Source organism: Tachysurus fulvidraco, chromosome 10 (assembly GCF_022655615.1).
Source record: "Tachysurus fulvidraco isolate hzauxx_2018 chromosome 10, HZAU_PFXX_2.0, whole genome shotgun sequence".
Classification (NCBI taxonomy): domain Eukaryota; kingdom Metazoa; phylum Chordata; class Actinopteri; order Siluriformes; family Bagridae; genus Tachysurus; species Tachysurus fulvidraco.
In genome coordinates, this window is record NC_062527.1 from 185,001 (window position 1) to 203,072 (window position 18,072).

Genomic DNA, 18,072 nt, shown 5'->3' on the forward strand with positions numbered 1-18,072 from the left:
AAGAGCTGCTGTATTAGTTATGAAAACATCTGAACTCAGCAGATTAGCAACTGTTCAATAATGATATGTTTTAAAAGTCAACTAAAATGAGATCCAGTGGATAATTTAGATTACAAAATCTCTATTTCTCCATTTTGTGATTATAGACATGAAGACAAAATTAAGGAATCTCCTTTATATTCAGTAATTGCAGAATTCTTCAAAAATTAAGTAGTTTTCTGTCTTACTGTCATTCTGAAGACCCTTTTTAATAAACCCTGCCTTCAATACACCAAAGCAGCACAGCATACACAGTATGTTGTACTTCATTGTAGCTAAAGAACTATATTAGATCATAAAGGTCTATAAACATCAAACATTAAACTGGATGGAGCATTTGTTGCTGAAGCACCAGCAGATGTTGTAGATGTAGCTCAGCATTATCACATTTTGAAAAGCTGACCCTCAGAGGATTGATCCTTTGGCCAGTCTAGAACATTCATTCATTCATTCATTCATTCATTTCCTACCACTCATCCGAACTTCTCAGGACATCTCAGGCGTCATCGGGCATCGAGGCAGGATGCACCCTGGACGGAGTGCCAACCCATCACAGGGCACACACACACTCTCATTCACTCACACTCACACACTACGGACAATTTCCCAGAGATGCCAATCAACCTACCATGCATGTCTTTGGACCGGGGGAGGAAACCGGAGTACCCGGAGGAAACCCCCGAGGCACAGGGAGAACATGCAAACTAAATACACACAAGGTTGAGGTGGGAATCGAACCCCCGACCCTGGAGGTGTGAGGCGAACGTGCTAACCACTAAGCCACCGTGGTCCCCCCCCAGTCTAGAACAGTCACCCCAAATAGTGACTTTTCATATATTGACTGCTCATCAGTTAAAGCTCAATCCTAGCAAAACTGAACTGTGTTCATCAGGTGATTCATCCCCAGGTCATGACCTTACTATATCTCTGCACAACGATCTGATCTCCCCTTCACCCACAACTCACACCCTTGGGGTAACCATGGACAATCAACTGTCCTTTTCCTCTCATGTCCCTAATGTGACTCGCTCATTTCGCTTTCTTCTCTACAACATTAGAAGGATTCGGCCATTTTCCCCACACAGGCTGCTCAGGTACTTGTTCAGTCTCTTGTCATCACTAAACTAGATTACTGTAACACACAGCTGGCAGGTCTACATATGAGCACAATCTGTCCTCTGTAAATGATCCAAAATGCAGCCGCACGGCTTGTTTTAAACCTGCCAAAGTTCTCGCATACCCCCCCACTGCTGCGATCTCTCCACTGGCTTCCGGTAGCTGCACACATTGGATTCAAAACACTGATGCTGGCCTACAAAGCCAAAAACAGACCATCTCCCTCTGACCCCAAAGCCCTCATCACTCCTCACACTGCACCTCACACCCTCAGATCTACAGCACTGCCCCACTGGTCCTACCATCTCTCAGGGTAAGAGAGAAGTTTACTACAAGACTCTTCTCTGTTCTGCACCGAGGTGGTGGGATGAACTTCCCCTAGAGGTCCGGACAGCTGAGTCACTGGTTATTTTCAAGCGGCGGTTGAAGACCTACTTATTCAGGAAACACTTCAACTAGCACTTCTTTCCTTATCTTTTGCATTTAAAAAAACAACAAAAAAAACCTTTGACCTTTTTCATTGTAACTTTGAACAAATGTTTTAAACTCATGGTATCTTAAGTCTGTAACCCAGTGAGCAGCATTAATGTATTCGGTGTTAGAGATTTAAGCTCTTATGTACGTCGCTCTGGATAAGGGGTCTGTCACATGCTGTACATGTAAATGTAATCAACAAAGTAATTGAGTTACTTTTTGAATGAAGTAACTAGTAATGGTAACTAGTTACTATTTCTTTAACTAGCACAACACTGACAGTCACACAGGATGAAGTGGACTGAGGAAACGTAGATTAGAGCCAAAAACGAGCCAGATGTTGTTTTCATTCTCTGACCACTGTAGCGCTGCCAGATATACGAGTTATATGGGACTTACACACCTTTACTTCATTTAAAACATCTGTTCTAACATGTTAACATGAAATTATGTGCAAACTGACAAATGTTTCTTACTGTTCAGGCCAAATCTTTGGTGAAAAATCAATTTAACAGCGTCTCGGATTTCCAATTCTAAGTAAATTTAAAACTTAATTATTACTTGGCAGTTAAAAATACAAATAGCAATTATAAATAAGGTGACGGTGTCTATAGGATGTTTGTGTCTGTATATTATTCAGCAAGTCACTGCACGATTTGACCTGCATGTTTCCTGAACCCTCACGCTCTGTTTTGACGCTGTTCCATGATGTCACTTTGACTCCCTTCACCCTTGCTGCTTTTTTTAGCATGGCACCGTTGAAGCCCTGTACAGCGGGGGTTGAGGGTCAGCATGCCATGCTGGACGTGTACATAAAAAGACTGGGGCTGAGTGTACAAAAAGCTTTTTAGGTCAAGGACTTGGGAGCATGACATTCGAAGCACACGTCCTCAGAGTGCCGAGCATGTCGACACGGGGAAGTACAAGTGCGGATCTCTTATCAATAAACCGATTTGACCAACCATTGTTTTTAGAATAAATATAGAAGCGGAACCATAGACTAGGATCTTCCTTTAACTTCGATGATTAACCCACATAAGCTGGTAGATAGAATTTAAACACAGGAAAAGAGGGAGTTCGACTTAAAACCACTATCTGATCTACCGAAGAGACTCTCTGGAAAATGAATGTGATCAGACATGGGAGTCATGGGTCTGAGATATACTTCTCTGGTAGCAGGAGACCAGGATTTCATGTGATATAGTAATACAATGTCAGCTTATTGACTGATCACACAGCAGTAGTGTCATTCTGCGTGCCAAATAAGCTTCTGATAAATAATGTGTTGAGCATATCATGTTTAGCGTTGGACAAGCTGGTCATGTGATAGACCATGTCACTGGAAGTGACAGGATAGTTTACAGGCTTGGATCATCAGACCAAGACAATTCTGGCACACAGGCCAAACTGCACCTCCCTCTCCTTCTTTGCCGGACACTGTGGTCCGATATGACACATTAATTTGTGAGCTCATGAACCCATGTTTTGTTTCCTAACTTCTTTTTAAAAAAGGAGCTACACCATGATTAATTACTCAGACTGGATTTGGATTCTTGTGAAATATGAATGTTTTTGCCAGGGTATCAAGAGTACCAAAAAAAAGACATTTGGGGGAAATTAGAAGCAGTTGCATCGGACAAGTCTAAGAAATCGCTCGGGTTACGCTATGTAGTATGTAGTAGGTAGAAAATAAGCTGAATTCGTTAAGCTCACATAAATTTTTTTATGTTTTTGGGGCCAAAGACCACACATAATGACATCATTGTTCTGGTTGCATGACTGGTCTCTCCTGAACTAAATGGAGGCACCGGATCAGACCTTGGATGGGACTTTACAGTTCTGTGATCAGTAGCACATCAGTAGTGTCTGATCCAACATAGTGGAAGACCTGGAAAGCTCAGTCTTGTCACATGCACGAGTTTTGTTTTTGCTGTTCATAAACCCAGATGCTGAGCAAAAGGAAATGACATGGAACATAATATGGAAATATTCCATGTTTTTAGTTGTAAACTATAAAGTTCAGAGGAAACCGTGGAGCTGCTACTTACCTACATATACACCAATTTTAATGTAAGCAATAAAATACAACAGGACATGCTATACAAGGACACAGGGCATGCTATACAAGGACACAGGGCATGCTATACAAGGGACACAGGACATGCTATACAAGGGACACAGGACATGCTATACAAGGGACACAGGACATGCTATAGAAGGGACACAGGACATGCTATACAAGGGACACAGGACATGCTATACAAGGGACACAGGACATGCTATACAAGGACACAGGGCATGCTATACAAGGGACACAGGACATGCTATACAAGGGACACAGGACATGCTATACAAGGGCAACAGGACATGCTATACAAGGGCAACAGGACATGCTATACAAGGGACACGGGACATGCTATACACGCTATACTGCCTGCGTGTGGCCGACTGCTTTCTGATAACACCGCATCTTTAAATGTTTTATTTATTAAACAATGACACGACGCTGTAAATCTGTATTACTCTCTTTCTCTTTCACTCTCAATAAGAAAACTTTAAATAAGGAAATAACCCTTCTTAAAGGTAATGCATTTTTCTTTGCTAAATATCCGCATTTATCCAGCAAAACGTTGTTATATGAGCATTGCATTAGTTGTTAATACCTATAATATGTCATAACACATATATAAGGCATAACAAGTTATTACAAAAATGGATAAAAAATGAATCACCTTCTGACTAGTCATAACTGAGCGAACAATAGTCACAATACCAGGGCTTCATTGTGTTACGTGTATCATCTACAAGTACTGTGTGTGTGTGTGTGTGTGTGTGTGTGTGTGTGTGTGTGTGTGTGTGTGTGTGTGTGGGTGTGTGTTAATAGTATAGCACTGACCGTTGTGGGACATGCCCACAGCTAGGCACTTTTGAAAGCGGCAGTATTGGCACTTGTTCCGGTTCTTCTTTTGGATTTTGCAGTGACGTTCACACTTGTCGTATTCCAGCTTCAGGCGGATTGTGCGCCTAAAGAAGCCCTGTAGAGAAACGAAATCCACTGATAGAGTCCACTGTGTTTGATATCTGACATAAAGATTGTCGAGATTTAAAGAGTGTTTGAAACTGTTTTTTTTATTGTAATTGTAATAATTATCAACAATTAATACAATAAAAATATCAATATAAATGAACCAAATTAGCTTCGATATACAGATTGAAACAGCACGTACTTCCTCTTACAGTACTTTACATGACGTCTTACTGTACACATAAGTGTATATACAGTAACATGACTTTAGGAGGTTCATCTTAAAATATCTTTTTTGGCTTTTTTCCCTCTTGGCACAGCCTTTAAAAGCTCTAACCAGAAGCCTACGGCATTTTAGAAAAGGTTCCAACTAAAATCCTGTTCGAAAACAAGCTTTAATCATCCGAGGAACCCTTGAGGAACTCTTCAATTTTGTATACATGGTTCTAAAATCCCTTTAGGAAGCTAAAACTCTTGTCCCAAGACTCCAGGGGAAACACCTTGCCAGACATGAATGTGTAACTGTGCACTAAACTTCTAGAATTGAGACTGTTGACTTACAGCATTTTGATTTCAAGCCACTGATAAATTATAAGACCATCCAAAGCCCCCGCTGGGCTTTAAACCCAGACTGCAGATGATTATAAATCAATACAACAGACAAGTGCAAGTCCAGTCATCAGGCCACACAATCATAGCAAGCTTGAAATCTCTTAATTTGCTCAATCTGAATAAACATTTATTCACCATTAACCGGTGCCAGCAGTGTGGACACTCTAAGGGAGGCGAACTGGCAGGCAGACGAGGGCCATTAACCAGAGATTTCTTCACTCCTGTTTAGCCAATGTGTCCCAAGATATTTCCACAAAGTTACGAAAGTGCGATGATAGTGAGTGCAATACATCCACAGGGACAGCCAAAACAGTGGACGTGTGTGTGTGTGTGTGTGCGTGTGTGTGTGTGTGTGTGTGTGTGTGTGTGTGTGTGTGTGTGTGTACGTGTGTGTGTGTTGGTTGAATTGAGGACAGAATGTTTGAGGGCACAAGTCCAGCAGAGAGACAGCATGCACGTGGTGACACTGGCCTAATCACGGGACATGGACATGACCATCCAGCTGAATCACTGTGTGGTGGTGTGTGTAAATGCCTGTGCATGTATGGGGGAGTGGATGGGTGTGTGTGTGTGTGTGTGTTTGTGCGTGCGTGCTAGTGGCCATGCAGTGTGTGTTTGCCTGTTTCTGTTCTCTCTGGAGATCAGTAACATTTGAACCTAAACTGATGCATCTGCACACAATGCGCACGTAATCCACAGAAGTGTACGACGACGGTCGATTCGATTGATTTCAGCGCTGTTAGGAATCACAACAAGACTAATATGTTGTATAATATCCAGGGTTTCCCACAGAAAATTTGTTAGTTAAGGTGTTAGGGTTCAGTGGGTAGGCGGGGCTAGCAGTGGGTGGGCGGGGCTAGTGGCGGGGCCACGCTTCTTTGTGAGATAAACCACAGACTCTGTACTACATTTAACAATTATTTATTTAACACTAAATATAAAATTTAAATAACATATAATAATAAATAAGAAAGTGCAAAACAACATTCAAAATTTTGCGGACACGTGTTTTATCAACTGGCTTGTTATCCTCTATACAGGGGTGTCAAACTCAAACTCACAGTGGGCCAAAATATAAAACTGAGATAAAGTCACGGGCCAAAATATAAAACTGAGATAAAGTCACGGGCCAAAATATAAAACTGAGATAAAGTCACAGGCCAGAATATAAAACTGAGATAAAGTCACGGGCCAAAATATAAAACTGAGATAAAGTCAGGGGCCAAAATATAAAACTGAGATAAAGTCACGGGCCAAAATATAAAATTGAGATAAAGTCCGGGGCCAAAATATAAAACTGAGATAAAGTCCGGGGCCAAAATATAAAACTGAGATAAAGTCACAGGCCAAAATATAAAACTGAGATAAAGTCACAGGCCAGAATATAAAACTGAGATAAAGTCAGGGGCCAAAATATAAAACTGAGATAAAGTTACAGGCCAAAATATAAAACTGAGATAAAGTCAGGGGCCAAAATATAAAACTGAGATAAAGTCAGAGCCAAACTGAATATTTAATGTAAAATTAACTACAACTGATTTGTAAAGTTCAACCTTTTTCATGTGTAAACAAACTTTAGTTTTACTTAAACACAGGATTTAGAACAACCAGAGCTCATTATTACAAACACATAAGAAATTAAATTAGAAATAAAAGACACATCAGTGATGTTCATGTCACAAACTTTGACACTTTTTGACAAACTCTCCCACATTAAAGGGCAGATTTTGCTGTTTCTGCTGCCACAATAAAGCTTTACAGCCTTTACAGCAGCTTCACTTTTTATTTAGCTTTCATGAACGTAGTCTGATGGGAAACCAGACTGTTTTCATCTCCTCCACCTTCTGGAGCTTCTGCTTTACATCCTGGTCCTAATAGTTCTCACTTTTCTGTTCTACGTGAACTTTTCTGTTCTACGTGAACAGATAATCTGCCTCCCTCCTGTCCTGTAAGCTCCTATTGTCCATCTGTCCTTTGGACATTTTTGTGGAGGGTGAATTAACTTGCCCCATGTGACTGTAACAGGGTTGTTAACGACTGTCAACAGAGAATGAGGGGCGCTTGGTGTTCGTGACTACGCTTCAATACAGTGGCAAGGCATTCTGGGATATGTAGTATTAGCGTAGCATGCGGCTAGTCAGCTGTAATGCACATCTGATATGATCTTTCGATTTGTTTGACACCCCTGCTGACAGTGACGGACCACGTCTTTCTCTCATTTCGGCCGTGTGGTGCACTTGCCCGCTCGCGGTGTGAAGCTCGTCTGCTCTGTTCTACGAGATGCACTTGACGGCCTTTTGTGCAGCGAAATTTTTTATTTTTTTTGGACGACCTAGTTAAGGCGGTAGGGCTTCTGAGCTTAGGCGGGCCGCCTTAACTGAAAAGCGCTGCGGGAAACCCTGATATCGTCTCTGCTTGAGTTTTTTGTTAAATGTCTGTAAATTAGTGAGCAGTCCTCAGATCCTGGAGAACAGAATATGTCCTCTATTTGGTGTTGTACCATATAAAGGGTCAAAAGTCAAAATTTGTCTCTAATAAACAAAACAAAACATTTTTTCTTGTTCTAAAGGAGAGGTTTGAATCTCAGAGTAAGAACAGAAATACTTCCTGTGAAACAACAACATCACCTTGCAACCCTCACAGGCGTGAACGCCGTAGTGGTATCCCGAGGCTCGGTCTGCACACACACGACACTCCAGGTTTAAAGAAGCAGAATTGAACTCCTCCTGTCCTGCTATGGCGCCACACACACCTGAAGACGGACTGGAAGCTGGGGTCAGCGCATCTATTGACACACACACACACACACACACACACACACACACACACACACAAATGCAGTTTTATATACAGTCAGTGTGACATGTTTTATTAGGCTTTCAGCTACAAGTGGTCAGTTTACTCACGTTAGATTTAGTACACGATGCTTTGCATCATAATCATATAGTGACAAATCATACTCGAGTCATTTCCGCCTTTTATAATGTTCTGCTGCTCGTATGGTGATGCTACGTTCACATGTATGGCGACTCACAGCGACAAAGCTAACGGAGTTTGTTCATTTTCAATGACAGCTAGAGACTTATAGCACCATGAGTGACAGCTGGCGACTAAATGTGGGCAAGAAAAGTTGACATTTAAAAAGTTGACTAACGACGGGAGCGAAGACAGGAAGCCGAGGCAGTGAGCCGAGGCAGTGAGCCGAGGCAGTGAGCCGAGACAAAGAGCACAAACTGCTTGTCTTTCTTCCCGTATGATACACCCACTGCGTGGTAGGAACTTGCGACTTCATAGTACAGCGACTGGCAGCATGCTGAAAGAAAATCACTGTGTTTGTGAAAGGAGACACGGACTTGCATGAAAATGGCTTAATTGATCAAATGATACACTGTGATGTAAGAAAAAAACAGAAATAAACTGTATTTTGAAAGGGAATCTGTCCAGAAAAGCTCTCCCAGCATGTCGTGGGCCTGATGTTTGAAACTAAACACCAATAAGAATCGTTTCGGACTTGTACGGATCTGAGAGCTCGAGCGAAACAATCAAACAAAAACAATACATTCAATTATACTGTAATACTTCTTAATGTTTTATGTGAAGAAGAATGAATATTATAATATTTTCCTCTTCCCCTTTTTGATTTTATAACTCTCTCTCTCAGGTTGGCCGGCTGCCGCACGCCCTGTGTCTCAGTTACATGTGATTTATTAGTTTTCAGTGTGTTTTTTTTAGTTGGCTAACAGCTCTAACATGTGCATTATATCCCAAACTCATTCATTCATTCATTCATTCATCTTCTACCGCTTATCCGAAACTTCTTGGGTCACGGGGAGCCTGTGCCTATCTCGGGTGTCATCGGGCATCGAGGCAGGATACACCCTGGACGGAGTGCCAACCCATCACAGGGCACACACACACTCTCATTCACTCACACACTCACACACTACGGACAATTTTTCAGAGATGCCAATCAACCTACCATGCATGTCTTTGGACCGGGGGAGGAAACCGGAGTACCCGGAGGGAACCCCCGAGGCACGGGGAGAACATGCAAACTCCACACACGTGAGACGGAGGCGGGAATTGAACCCCAACCCTGGAGGTGTGAGGCGAACGTGATAACCGCTAAGCCACCTTGTTCCCATCCCAAACTCAAAACTGATATTTTTTCGCGTGTACAGGAGAGACATATTATGTGATATTTACTGGAGATATACAAACACTCCTTTATTGAATTTATACATGGACAGGATTCTGGTCAATACTAAACTGTAGACACTGCACTTTACAAACCACTGAAAGACATTTAAGATTAATTTTTCTATGTTCCTACGTACGAGCGACTGCTAGTTTTTAAGTCATGCTTCCTGTACGATTAGGAGCGAGCACAAAGGTCAAGCATGTAACCAAGTGCAAAGATAACGCTATTGTTTAACAGTGAGCTGCATTAAATAAATAAAACATTTTACAACACGGATTTCTTTTCTTATGACATGAAGAAACATCAGGAAGGTCTTAATTTCATACTTGTTCAAAACAGCAACTGTAAATATATAAATGTGGACTTTTGCATTTATAATTGTATCCAAAAAAGACGTCTCATTCTGTATTGCAGGAGCGAATGTTCTTTGAGTAACGATATATGAGAATGCGATCCAGTGTGAAACGGACATCACGTCATTGTTCCACTGCTAGATTCCTACCTGGCACAGCGGAGCTCTCGGAGCTGGAGCACAGGCCAGATGAGCGGTACTTCACGTCTCGGTTGCTGAGTGTCTCTTCATTGATGGACTCTGAAATGTCTTGCAGATCTCCTGCACCAATAAAGTCCCTGTAAATTGGGATGTTCAGCACAGAGTCCTCCAGAGGAGACGGAGGACTGTAAGGGCTCTCCATGTCTACCATGTCGATGGCGGACCGGGTCTGAGGCCAACTCACACATCAGCCTGCACACAGAGACAGGTTATGAGACTAAACAGATTCCTACTACAGTTTTAAATCACACATAGACTTACTGTATTATTGTGTACAGTAGAGAAAGGGGCTGATAATGTTTCTCCACCGTGACCTCGGTTAGCACAGAACAGAACTGATTTATATAAGCGTTTACTCGAACTTCTTAGCAAAACTGCAATGACTTAAATCAGCGTTCATTCATCAGGGCAACGTTTAAAACCGATGGCCAGTTTAAACTTGTCAAGAGCTGAGATTTGTCTGTAATTTCTATCCTTATCTGTATTCAGTTTGGGATGCGAGCATCCACCCAAGTGTCTGTGTTGTGTCTGTTGAGGCCCGGGTTTTTTCCGTAGTAAATGTGCACTTAAAGCACAATAAGTGTGTCTACATAGGTCAGGATAAGCCAAGCTGCATTTAACACTGATCTTGATTTATATCTGACAGCCGCACTATTTACAAGCTGCTGACGCATATGTACACTAGAATGGGCTACACCAATAAAAAGTGCCAACAAAAGTGTGGAGTGGTTTGTGGAGTAGTCGGCTATTAGAAGTTTCAGAGCAAGACAGACTGTGTAGAGGGAAAACATCCAGTACATGTTGAAGAATGAAAGCCCAGAGAGACAAGAGGAGGAGACCGAGGATCACTAGCTGTGAAAACAGAGCTTTGTTTGTCTCAGGGCGAAGCGACTGTGTAGGACACGACCCTGTGAACCGGGGAGGCACAATGTCATCAACTCACTGAGCAGCGACACAACAAGGGCATCCTCAAAGACCGGCAAGGAAACGTTATTGTGCAACATAACACACAGAATAAAGGACATGGTAAAACTGTTACTGAATTATTAACATGCGAGTAGGAGAACGCTGTGCATACACATGAAACGTCTTCCTGTTTACTCTCTGGATTAAAGCTGGGTTTCTCCCAACACCCAAAGAGCCAAACATTTCCATAAGAGGGTTAATTCTCTTCTATTCTGTTCTTCCACTGCATGAACTACAATTCAGAGGCCCTTTTAACACCTTTGTTCAATGTCAGAAGCAAATTCTGTTAAGGTGACAGTTCAGCTATCTTTTTTCCAGCCCACTGGTCATGTGAGTGCAAAGTTTAGGGAACTGCTTTGTCATGCGGTACGATGTCGTATTTTAGACGAGAGAAAGTCCCCTGACCCATGACATAAGTCATTCACTGCCCTGATATGTTACTTATTGCAATTAAGTGGCTATGACTGTGATGTAAAAATAAATATGGCAGCTCATAAACTCTGGATGATAAGGTTTTGAATGTGAGGTCAGCCACTGATGTTGGAAAGAAGGTCTGGTTTGAAAGTTCAGAATCAGAATCAGAAAGATCTTTATTGCCGCTTATGTTTTCACATCTGAGGAATTTGTCTGGAGAAAGGCACGTGTGCTCCTACTCTGTTCTTCTAGGAGCTCCGCCCGGTGGGCCAATCGCAAGCGCCCTCCGGCACCCCCATGTCGCGTTGGTCAGAGGGTTTGGCTATCCACCAGAGACCTGCTGCTTAAGGTTGCCTGCAGGAAACTTGCCCCACGGTTTGTTGGGCCTTTTCTGATCTCCAACGTGCTCAATCCAGTCTCAGTTAGACTCAAGCTGCCCAGAGTCCTACGTATTCTCCCTAGCTTCCATGTCTCCAGACTCAAGCCAGTTGTATAAAGGTTATTCTGACTAAGGTGAAAGCGTCTCTCACACTGAAAGCCAAAAGTGTCCTGGCTAATTTTAGATCAGAGTTGGAGCAAGAAAATAAGTCGATAGTTTATATCGATCTAAAATGTCTGATAAGATGTCTGATTTCCAATATGTAAGGGTGCTGGTAAAAGGGTTTAAACCTGACGGACTTAAAGCTTAAACATAAGAAATCACCAGAGTCTAGACCAAGCTGGTCTGGTCTTAAACAGCTCTGTGTTGTTCTTATGCTTGTCATATGGATCGGAGAGACCCACAGTGTCTCAGGTGATGCTTGATTGTACTGGTTTAAGGATGTGTGATCGAAATGACAACCATGGTAGCAACTGATCTGTCCAGTTTTTAAGAAACAGGAAATCTTAGAGTTCCTAGAGATCTTAGGTTTCTGGACCATCTGCACCAGAAGCAGCAGGATCAAGGCCAGCGTTTTCCCCACAATCATAAACCTACTGAACTCTACACGACACCGCAAGGTATCACTGATGTCTTACTGCTACATCGATGTCTGTAATCACCTATATATAGTTTATAAGAATAACTTCACTTACTCACCCACCAGAGACAGTCGAGTGTCTTTCTCAAACAAAATGTCTCTTTTACTGTGTGTGTTAAAATGTGACGTGTCATAAACACGTTATATGTGATCTAGCACTACTGCTATAGAAAATGTATCAACACCTTCTGACCAATTAGGAGTAAGAATAAAACAACACTGTGTAGTGTGTGTGTGTGTGTGTGGGGGGGGTAATCTCATGAAACCATGTGAGGGAAATGTGCAATAAAGGCAATATATAAAAAAACTTGCTAAATGTTCATACTTGTGCCTTCATGTTTAGCATCTGCACTAAACTCCTGATATGAGACCTAGACATGTTCAGGATCAAATACCTTCTTATGTATAATCACAGCCTAGGGACTAATTTCTTTTGCACAGGTTTCAACACAGGGCACTGGGTCGAGACTAAAAAAAACAGAAAAAACAGTGACGTACCAAAGATATCATCCAACAGTGATATCATCCAAATGTGCTTTATATTAATAATATCTGAAAGAGATTAAAAAGTAAGATCGTATTATGTGTCGGTGCTGTTTCAAGCACAGCAGGGTTTATTTTACACCTTGTTATTCAGTCAGACAAATCTGAAACTAAAGCTACCAAACCAGAAAACTTTTTTTCCATTGCATCCAGTTTCACCGGGCGAAGACACCAAGCCTCCTGACACAGTGGTTGTTCTCTCATTTGTCTGGTTTTGTGGTAAAACCTACAACAAGGCCAGAGCGTGGTGGCGAATGCTACAGACGGCTGGACAGCTGTAAGGGTCCTGTTACATTTTCCAATGCGCTGTTTTAAGGGGACGGCTCGTCATAATCTAGTTCTGTGGACATCACTGATACACTTGAAAGCTTCTTATCTTTGGCACACGAGGACATTGAGCTGTAATCTTTCAGGCCACAGTTCAGGAATATACCATTATGCTAGGACTCTATAAATATATTGATTTTGAGGTAGAGTTAGGTATAGATTATATGTTTTGTTAATTGTTAGTGGAAAAAAAAACATTTGTTTCAGATCGACATGTCGGTGTTGTGATGGAAAAGACAGGAATTATTATTCTATGTTATCTTGTGATTTACAACTCCACAGTCCAACGAGGGTAATGGCTTAATGTTCTCTATACTCCATTACACGTGACACATTAGCTTATGTTCAAATGCCTAATGAGTGCGTTACGGTACAAAGAACACTCAATCTGGCTTGATAATGTAGCATGAAAAATCCAAAAAGTGTCACAGAACAGTTTTTTCACAGCATCCTAAACAGTTAGAGCTCCACTCCAACCACCTTTACGTAGTAAATCAGGAAGCGCAGCCACGGACACGTTCACACGATTGATGCCGGATGTCACCAGAAAATCTGGCTTCCTCAAATTAATAACACAAAGCAAACACCTAAGTGCAATTTGCTACCATAAAGCTTGTGTGACGAGATGCGAGTTTAATAACACAAGCGTACGCAAACAAAGGAGTGCACACACTTACATACTAATGCATGGGGTTGTGAGGACAGCCACTATCTATACAGAATGTAGTTATACACAATATAGTTATGTTGACATGCAGAAGCAGACACGCAGAGGAGACGGTCAGCAGAACCTGAAAGTCCTGTCTGGGGGGAAAAAGAAGCTAAAGAACAAGTAGGTACTATAGTGGAGAGAAAGAGAGCGAGAGCGAAGACCGGGGCCTGATTAGACAGCTCAGATTCCAAGCTAAAATGCTCTTTCTCACGCCTGCCAGAGCAAAGTCTCACAAAGCACGAAAGAATCAAAGAACCTGAAAGAGAGAGAGAGAGAGAGAGAGAGAGAGAGAGAGAGAGAGAGAGAGAGAGAGAGAGAGAGAGAGAGAGGGGGAGAAAGAAATGAGAGAAAAGCAAGATGCAGTAAGCCATTATATACTGCGCCAGAGCTCTAAACTCAGTGACATGTTCGGACTTGAGCAAACATGAGATGCTAAAAAATCCAACTACAGAACAGGATGGACTGGAAAACCAATTTGCTTATTTATTTGTCACAGTATTTATTTGTCACAGTAAACTAGTCCTCAGTATTACTTATACACATATCACTTTACACCGACGGTATAAATAGCTTGTGCTACGCATGCATTACCCATTTTATATCTAAACCTCAGAGTATATTAGTATATATTGTGTATTTGTGAATAACTGATCCGAAAGAAGCCTGAAGTAAGCACATGAGAGGTGAATGAAAAGCCACTGAATCTTCTGCATGCACTATAAAGCTCTGAGCAATGCAGGTCTGCTCAGGCTATTCACTCAGCAGGACCCCACTATGAAAAAATGACTTCTGCTTTATGTCCAGACTGCTTTAACAACCGTCTTTGACAGTCCTCTATTTAACACTCCTTCACCTCATTCCAGCAGCAACGCCAGAGACGGATCCTGTCTAACTCATCCCGATCCCCACACAAACGCATCAGGATCTAACCATCACTTTAAATAAAGCCCCAGAAGATCAGGTCTGGTTACAGAATCACAAAGATGGACAAAGGGCATTACAAACACAGTGCATGTCATGTGTGTGAAAAATAAAATGTTAATGTAATGCACTATATAATTATATGGAAGTTTATAGGAACAGTCAGAAGCTTTCACTGTTCTAACAAACTCATATAACATCAAATTTGCATCTTGTCACAAACGAGATTTTTTTTTTTATGCTTTCTTATTTGCTGAATTTTGGTCACAATTAGTATATTTTATCTGTGCACTGTGTAAGAGATATGTCATTTTTTTTTCTTTAAAAAGGCTGTTAAACACAAATATACACCGTGTGTTTTACACAACGTCTGAGACCTCAGTGAAAATCTGGGAAAAAAAAAATTCCTACTGAATTGTAAACAAATGTGAATTTTATATTTTTTTTATGTTTTTAAATAACTGGAGAAAAAAGAGGGAAAAGCGAAACACAATTAAAATATAAAATTGATGCAAATATTTTTATACTTTCACTCAATAAAATAATTAGCCATGAAAGCGTGTATTATATTAGAGAAGAGTGCAAAATAGAAGCTTCTCACTAGCGCTCGGAAACGTTAATAAGAATGAACTGCAGTTAAAGTGCATGGAGTGCATCAGCAGTACAGCACTGAGGCTCAGGGAGCTTCACTCAACACTACAACTGCTCGCTTGTCTGCCACTGTAGTTAATATAAAACCTGAACATCCTACACAGTACACTACACTAAACACTACACACTACACTACACTGTACACTACACTAAACACTACACACTACACTACACTGTACACTACACACTACACTAAACACTACACTACACACTGTACACTACACTGTACACATCAGCAGTACAGCACTGAGGCTCAGGGAGCTTCACTCAACACTACAACTGCTCGCTTGTCTGCCACTGTAGTTAATATAAAACCTGAACATTTGTTTATTTTTTTTATTTATTTGAGTAAATTTGTTGGAAGAATTTCTCATGAAATAGGAATAATAATTCAGTTTTGTACCCTAAAGTACTAATCGTGTTAAATCTGTACAAAACTGAATGATGTCAGGACAAACCGGTATGGAAATTATCGCTGAATCAACGTCATTCGTTTTCACGGCAAAAAACAATTGTTCTGTTGTTGATGTCGACTTTATTTATATTTCCACAAAACGTCTCTTTGCAACAGAGAAGACAAACTTTAAAGTGCAAACTGTTCAGTCGGTCCTCTTGCCTTTATCACTGCAATCTGTCCAACTGCTGCACAGAACAGTGTTCACTAAAGGCTCCGTGGGCTTTATTTGCCGTACGAGTTTATCCCACACTAACACCTGAGACCACTCGTGTTGTCATTACATAACACCAGAGGTGGTGTTCCTGTGACTGCTGCTCCACCACGTCTTTCCTACACATCTCTTTATCACATCTGCTTGGAATCACAGCCTGGAGCCATGTCGTTGAACTAAGGAGGCATTTTAAAAGCCCCCTACAAACAAACCTGCACCTAGTCTGTGTTTCTTCTGTTTCAGTCCCTACTGTAGAAGTTCAGCTGTCGATCTGCAGTCACATTAAATATGACATAGACTTAAGGTTACCTAGGCGACCTACAGACTGTACATTAATAAGCTTCAGTCTCCAGTCTGTCATACAGTAGGTTTGTTAAACAGACTGTAATCATTAGGGACACAGAATAATCACACAAACAGTAAATATTATAGTAAATAAATTCATGCACATTTAAGTTTTTAACCACAAGAGGATTAATAAAAGGTAGTTAAAGATAAATTACACTCACAAAACTTTTTACACACTACACTGTACACTAAACCACACACACACACACACACACACACACACACACACACACACACACACACACACACACACACACACACACACACACACACACTACACTGTACACTAAACCACACACACACACACACACACACACACACACACACACACACACACACACTACACTGTACACTAAACCACACACACACACACACACACACACACACACACACACACACACACACACACACACACACAACACACTTTACACTAAAACACACACACACACACACACACACACACACACACACACACACACACACACACACACACACACACACACTACACTGTACACTAAACCACACCAGACACACTACACACACTACACTGTACACTAAACCACACACACACACACACACACACACACACACACACACACACACACACACACACACTACACTGTACACTAAACCACACCAGACACACTACACACACTACACTGTACACTAAACCACACACACACACACACACACACACACACACACACACACACACACACACTACACTGTACACTAAACCACACCACACACACACCACACTGTACACTACACTAAACAATGTACACTACACTAAACACTACACACTACACTACACACTGTACACTACACTACACACTGTACACTTACACTACACACTGTACACTACACTACACACTGTACACTTACACTACACACTGTACACTTACACTACACACTGTACACTACACTAAACACTACACACTACACTGTACACTACACTAAACACTACACACTACACTGTACACTACACTAAACACTACACACTACACTACACACTACACACTACACTACACACTGTACACTACACGAAACACTACACACTACACTACACTGTACACTACACTAAACACTACACACTACACTGTACACTACACTACACAGTACACTACACACTACACTACACACTGTACACTACACTAAACACTACACTATGCTGTACACTACACTAAACACTACACACTACACTAAACACTACACACTACACTAAACACTGTACACTACACTAAACACTACACACTACACTACACTGTACACTACACTAAACACTACACACTACACTACACTGTACACTACACACTACACTAAACACTGTACACTACACTAAATACTACACACTACACTGTACACTACACTAAAAACTACACACTACACTACACACTGTACACTACACTGAACACTGTACACTACACTAAACACTACACACTACACTACACACTACACACTGTACACTACACTACACACTGTA

The 18,072-nt window shown here is 41.4% G+C and overlaps 1 protein-coding gene across 2 annotated transcripts in view; it reads right to left on the reverse strand.

Annotated features, from left to right (window-relative positions):
• Nucleotides 1-18,072, reverse strand: part of pparab (peroxisome proliferator-activated receptor alpha b) — a 29,714-nt gene that overhangs the window by 8,448 nt on the left and 3,194 nt on the right. The window contains exons 2-4 of one of the 2 annotated variants that reach the window (XM_027140852.2): nt 9,970-10,212; nt 7,894-8,051; nt 4,526-4,664 (exon numbers count right to left, since the gene is read on the reverse strand). In XM_027140852.2, coding sequence (XP_026996653.2) covers nt 4,526-4,664; nt 7,894-8,051; nt 9,970-10,171 — 499 coding nt within the window. In that variant the 5' untranslated portion in view covers nt 10,172-10,212. Of the gene's footprint in view, nt 1-4,525; nt 4,665-5,401; nt 6,150-7,893; nt 8,052-9,969; nt 10,213-18,072 lie in introns of those variants that run through there. The other variant, XM_047820157.1, reaches the window with a different exon arrangement.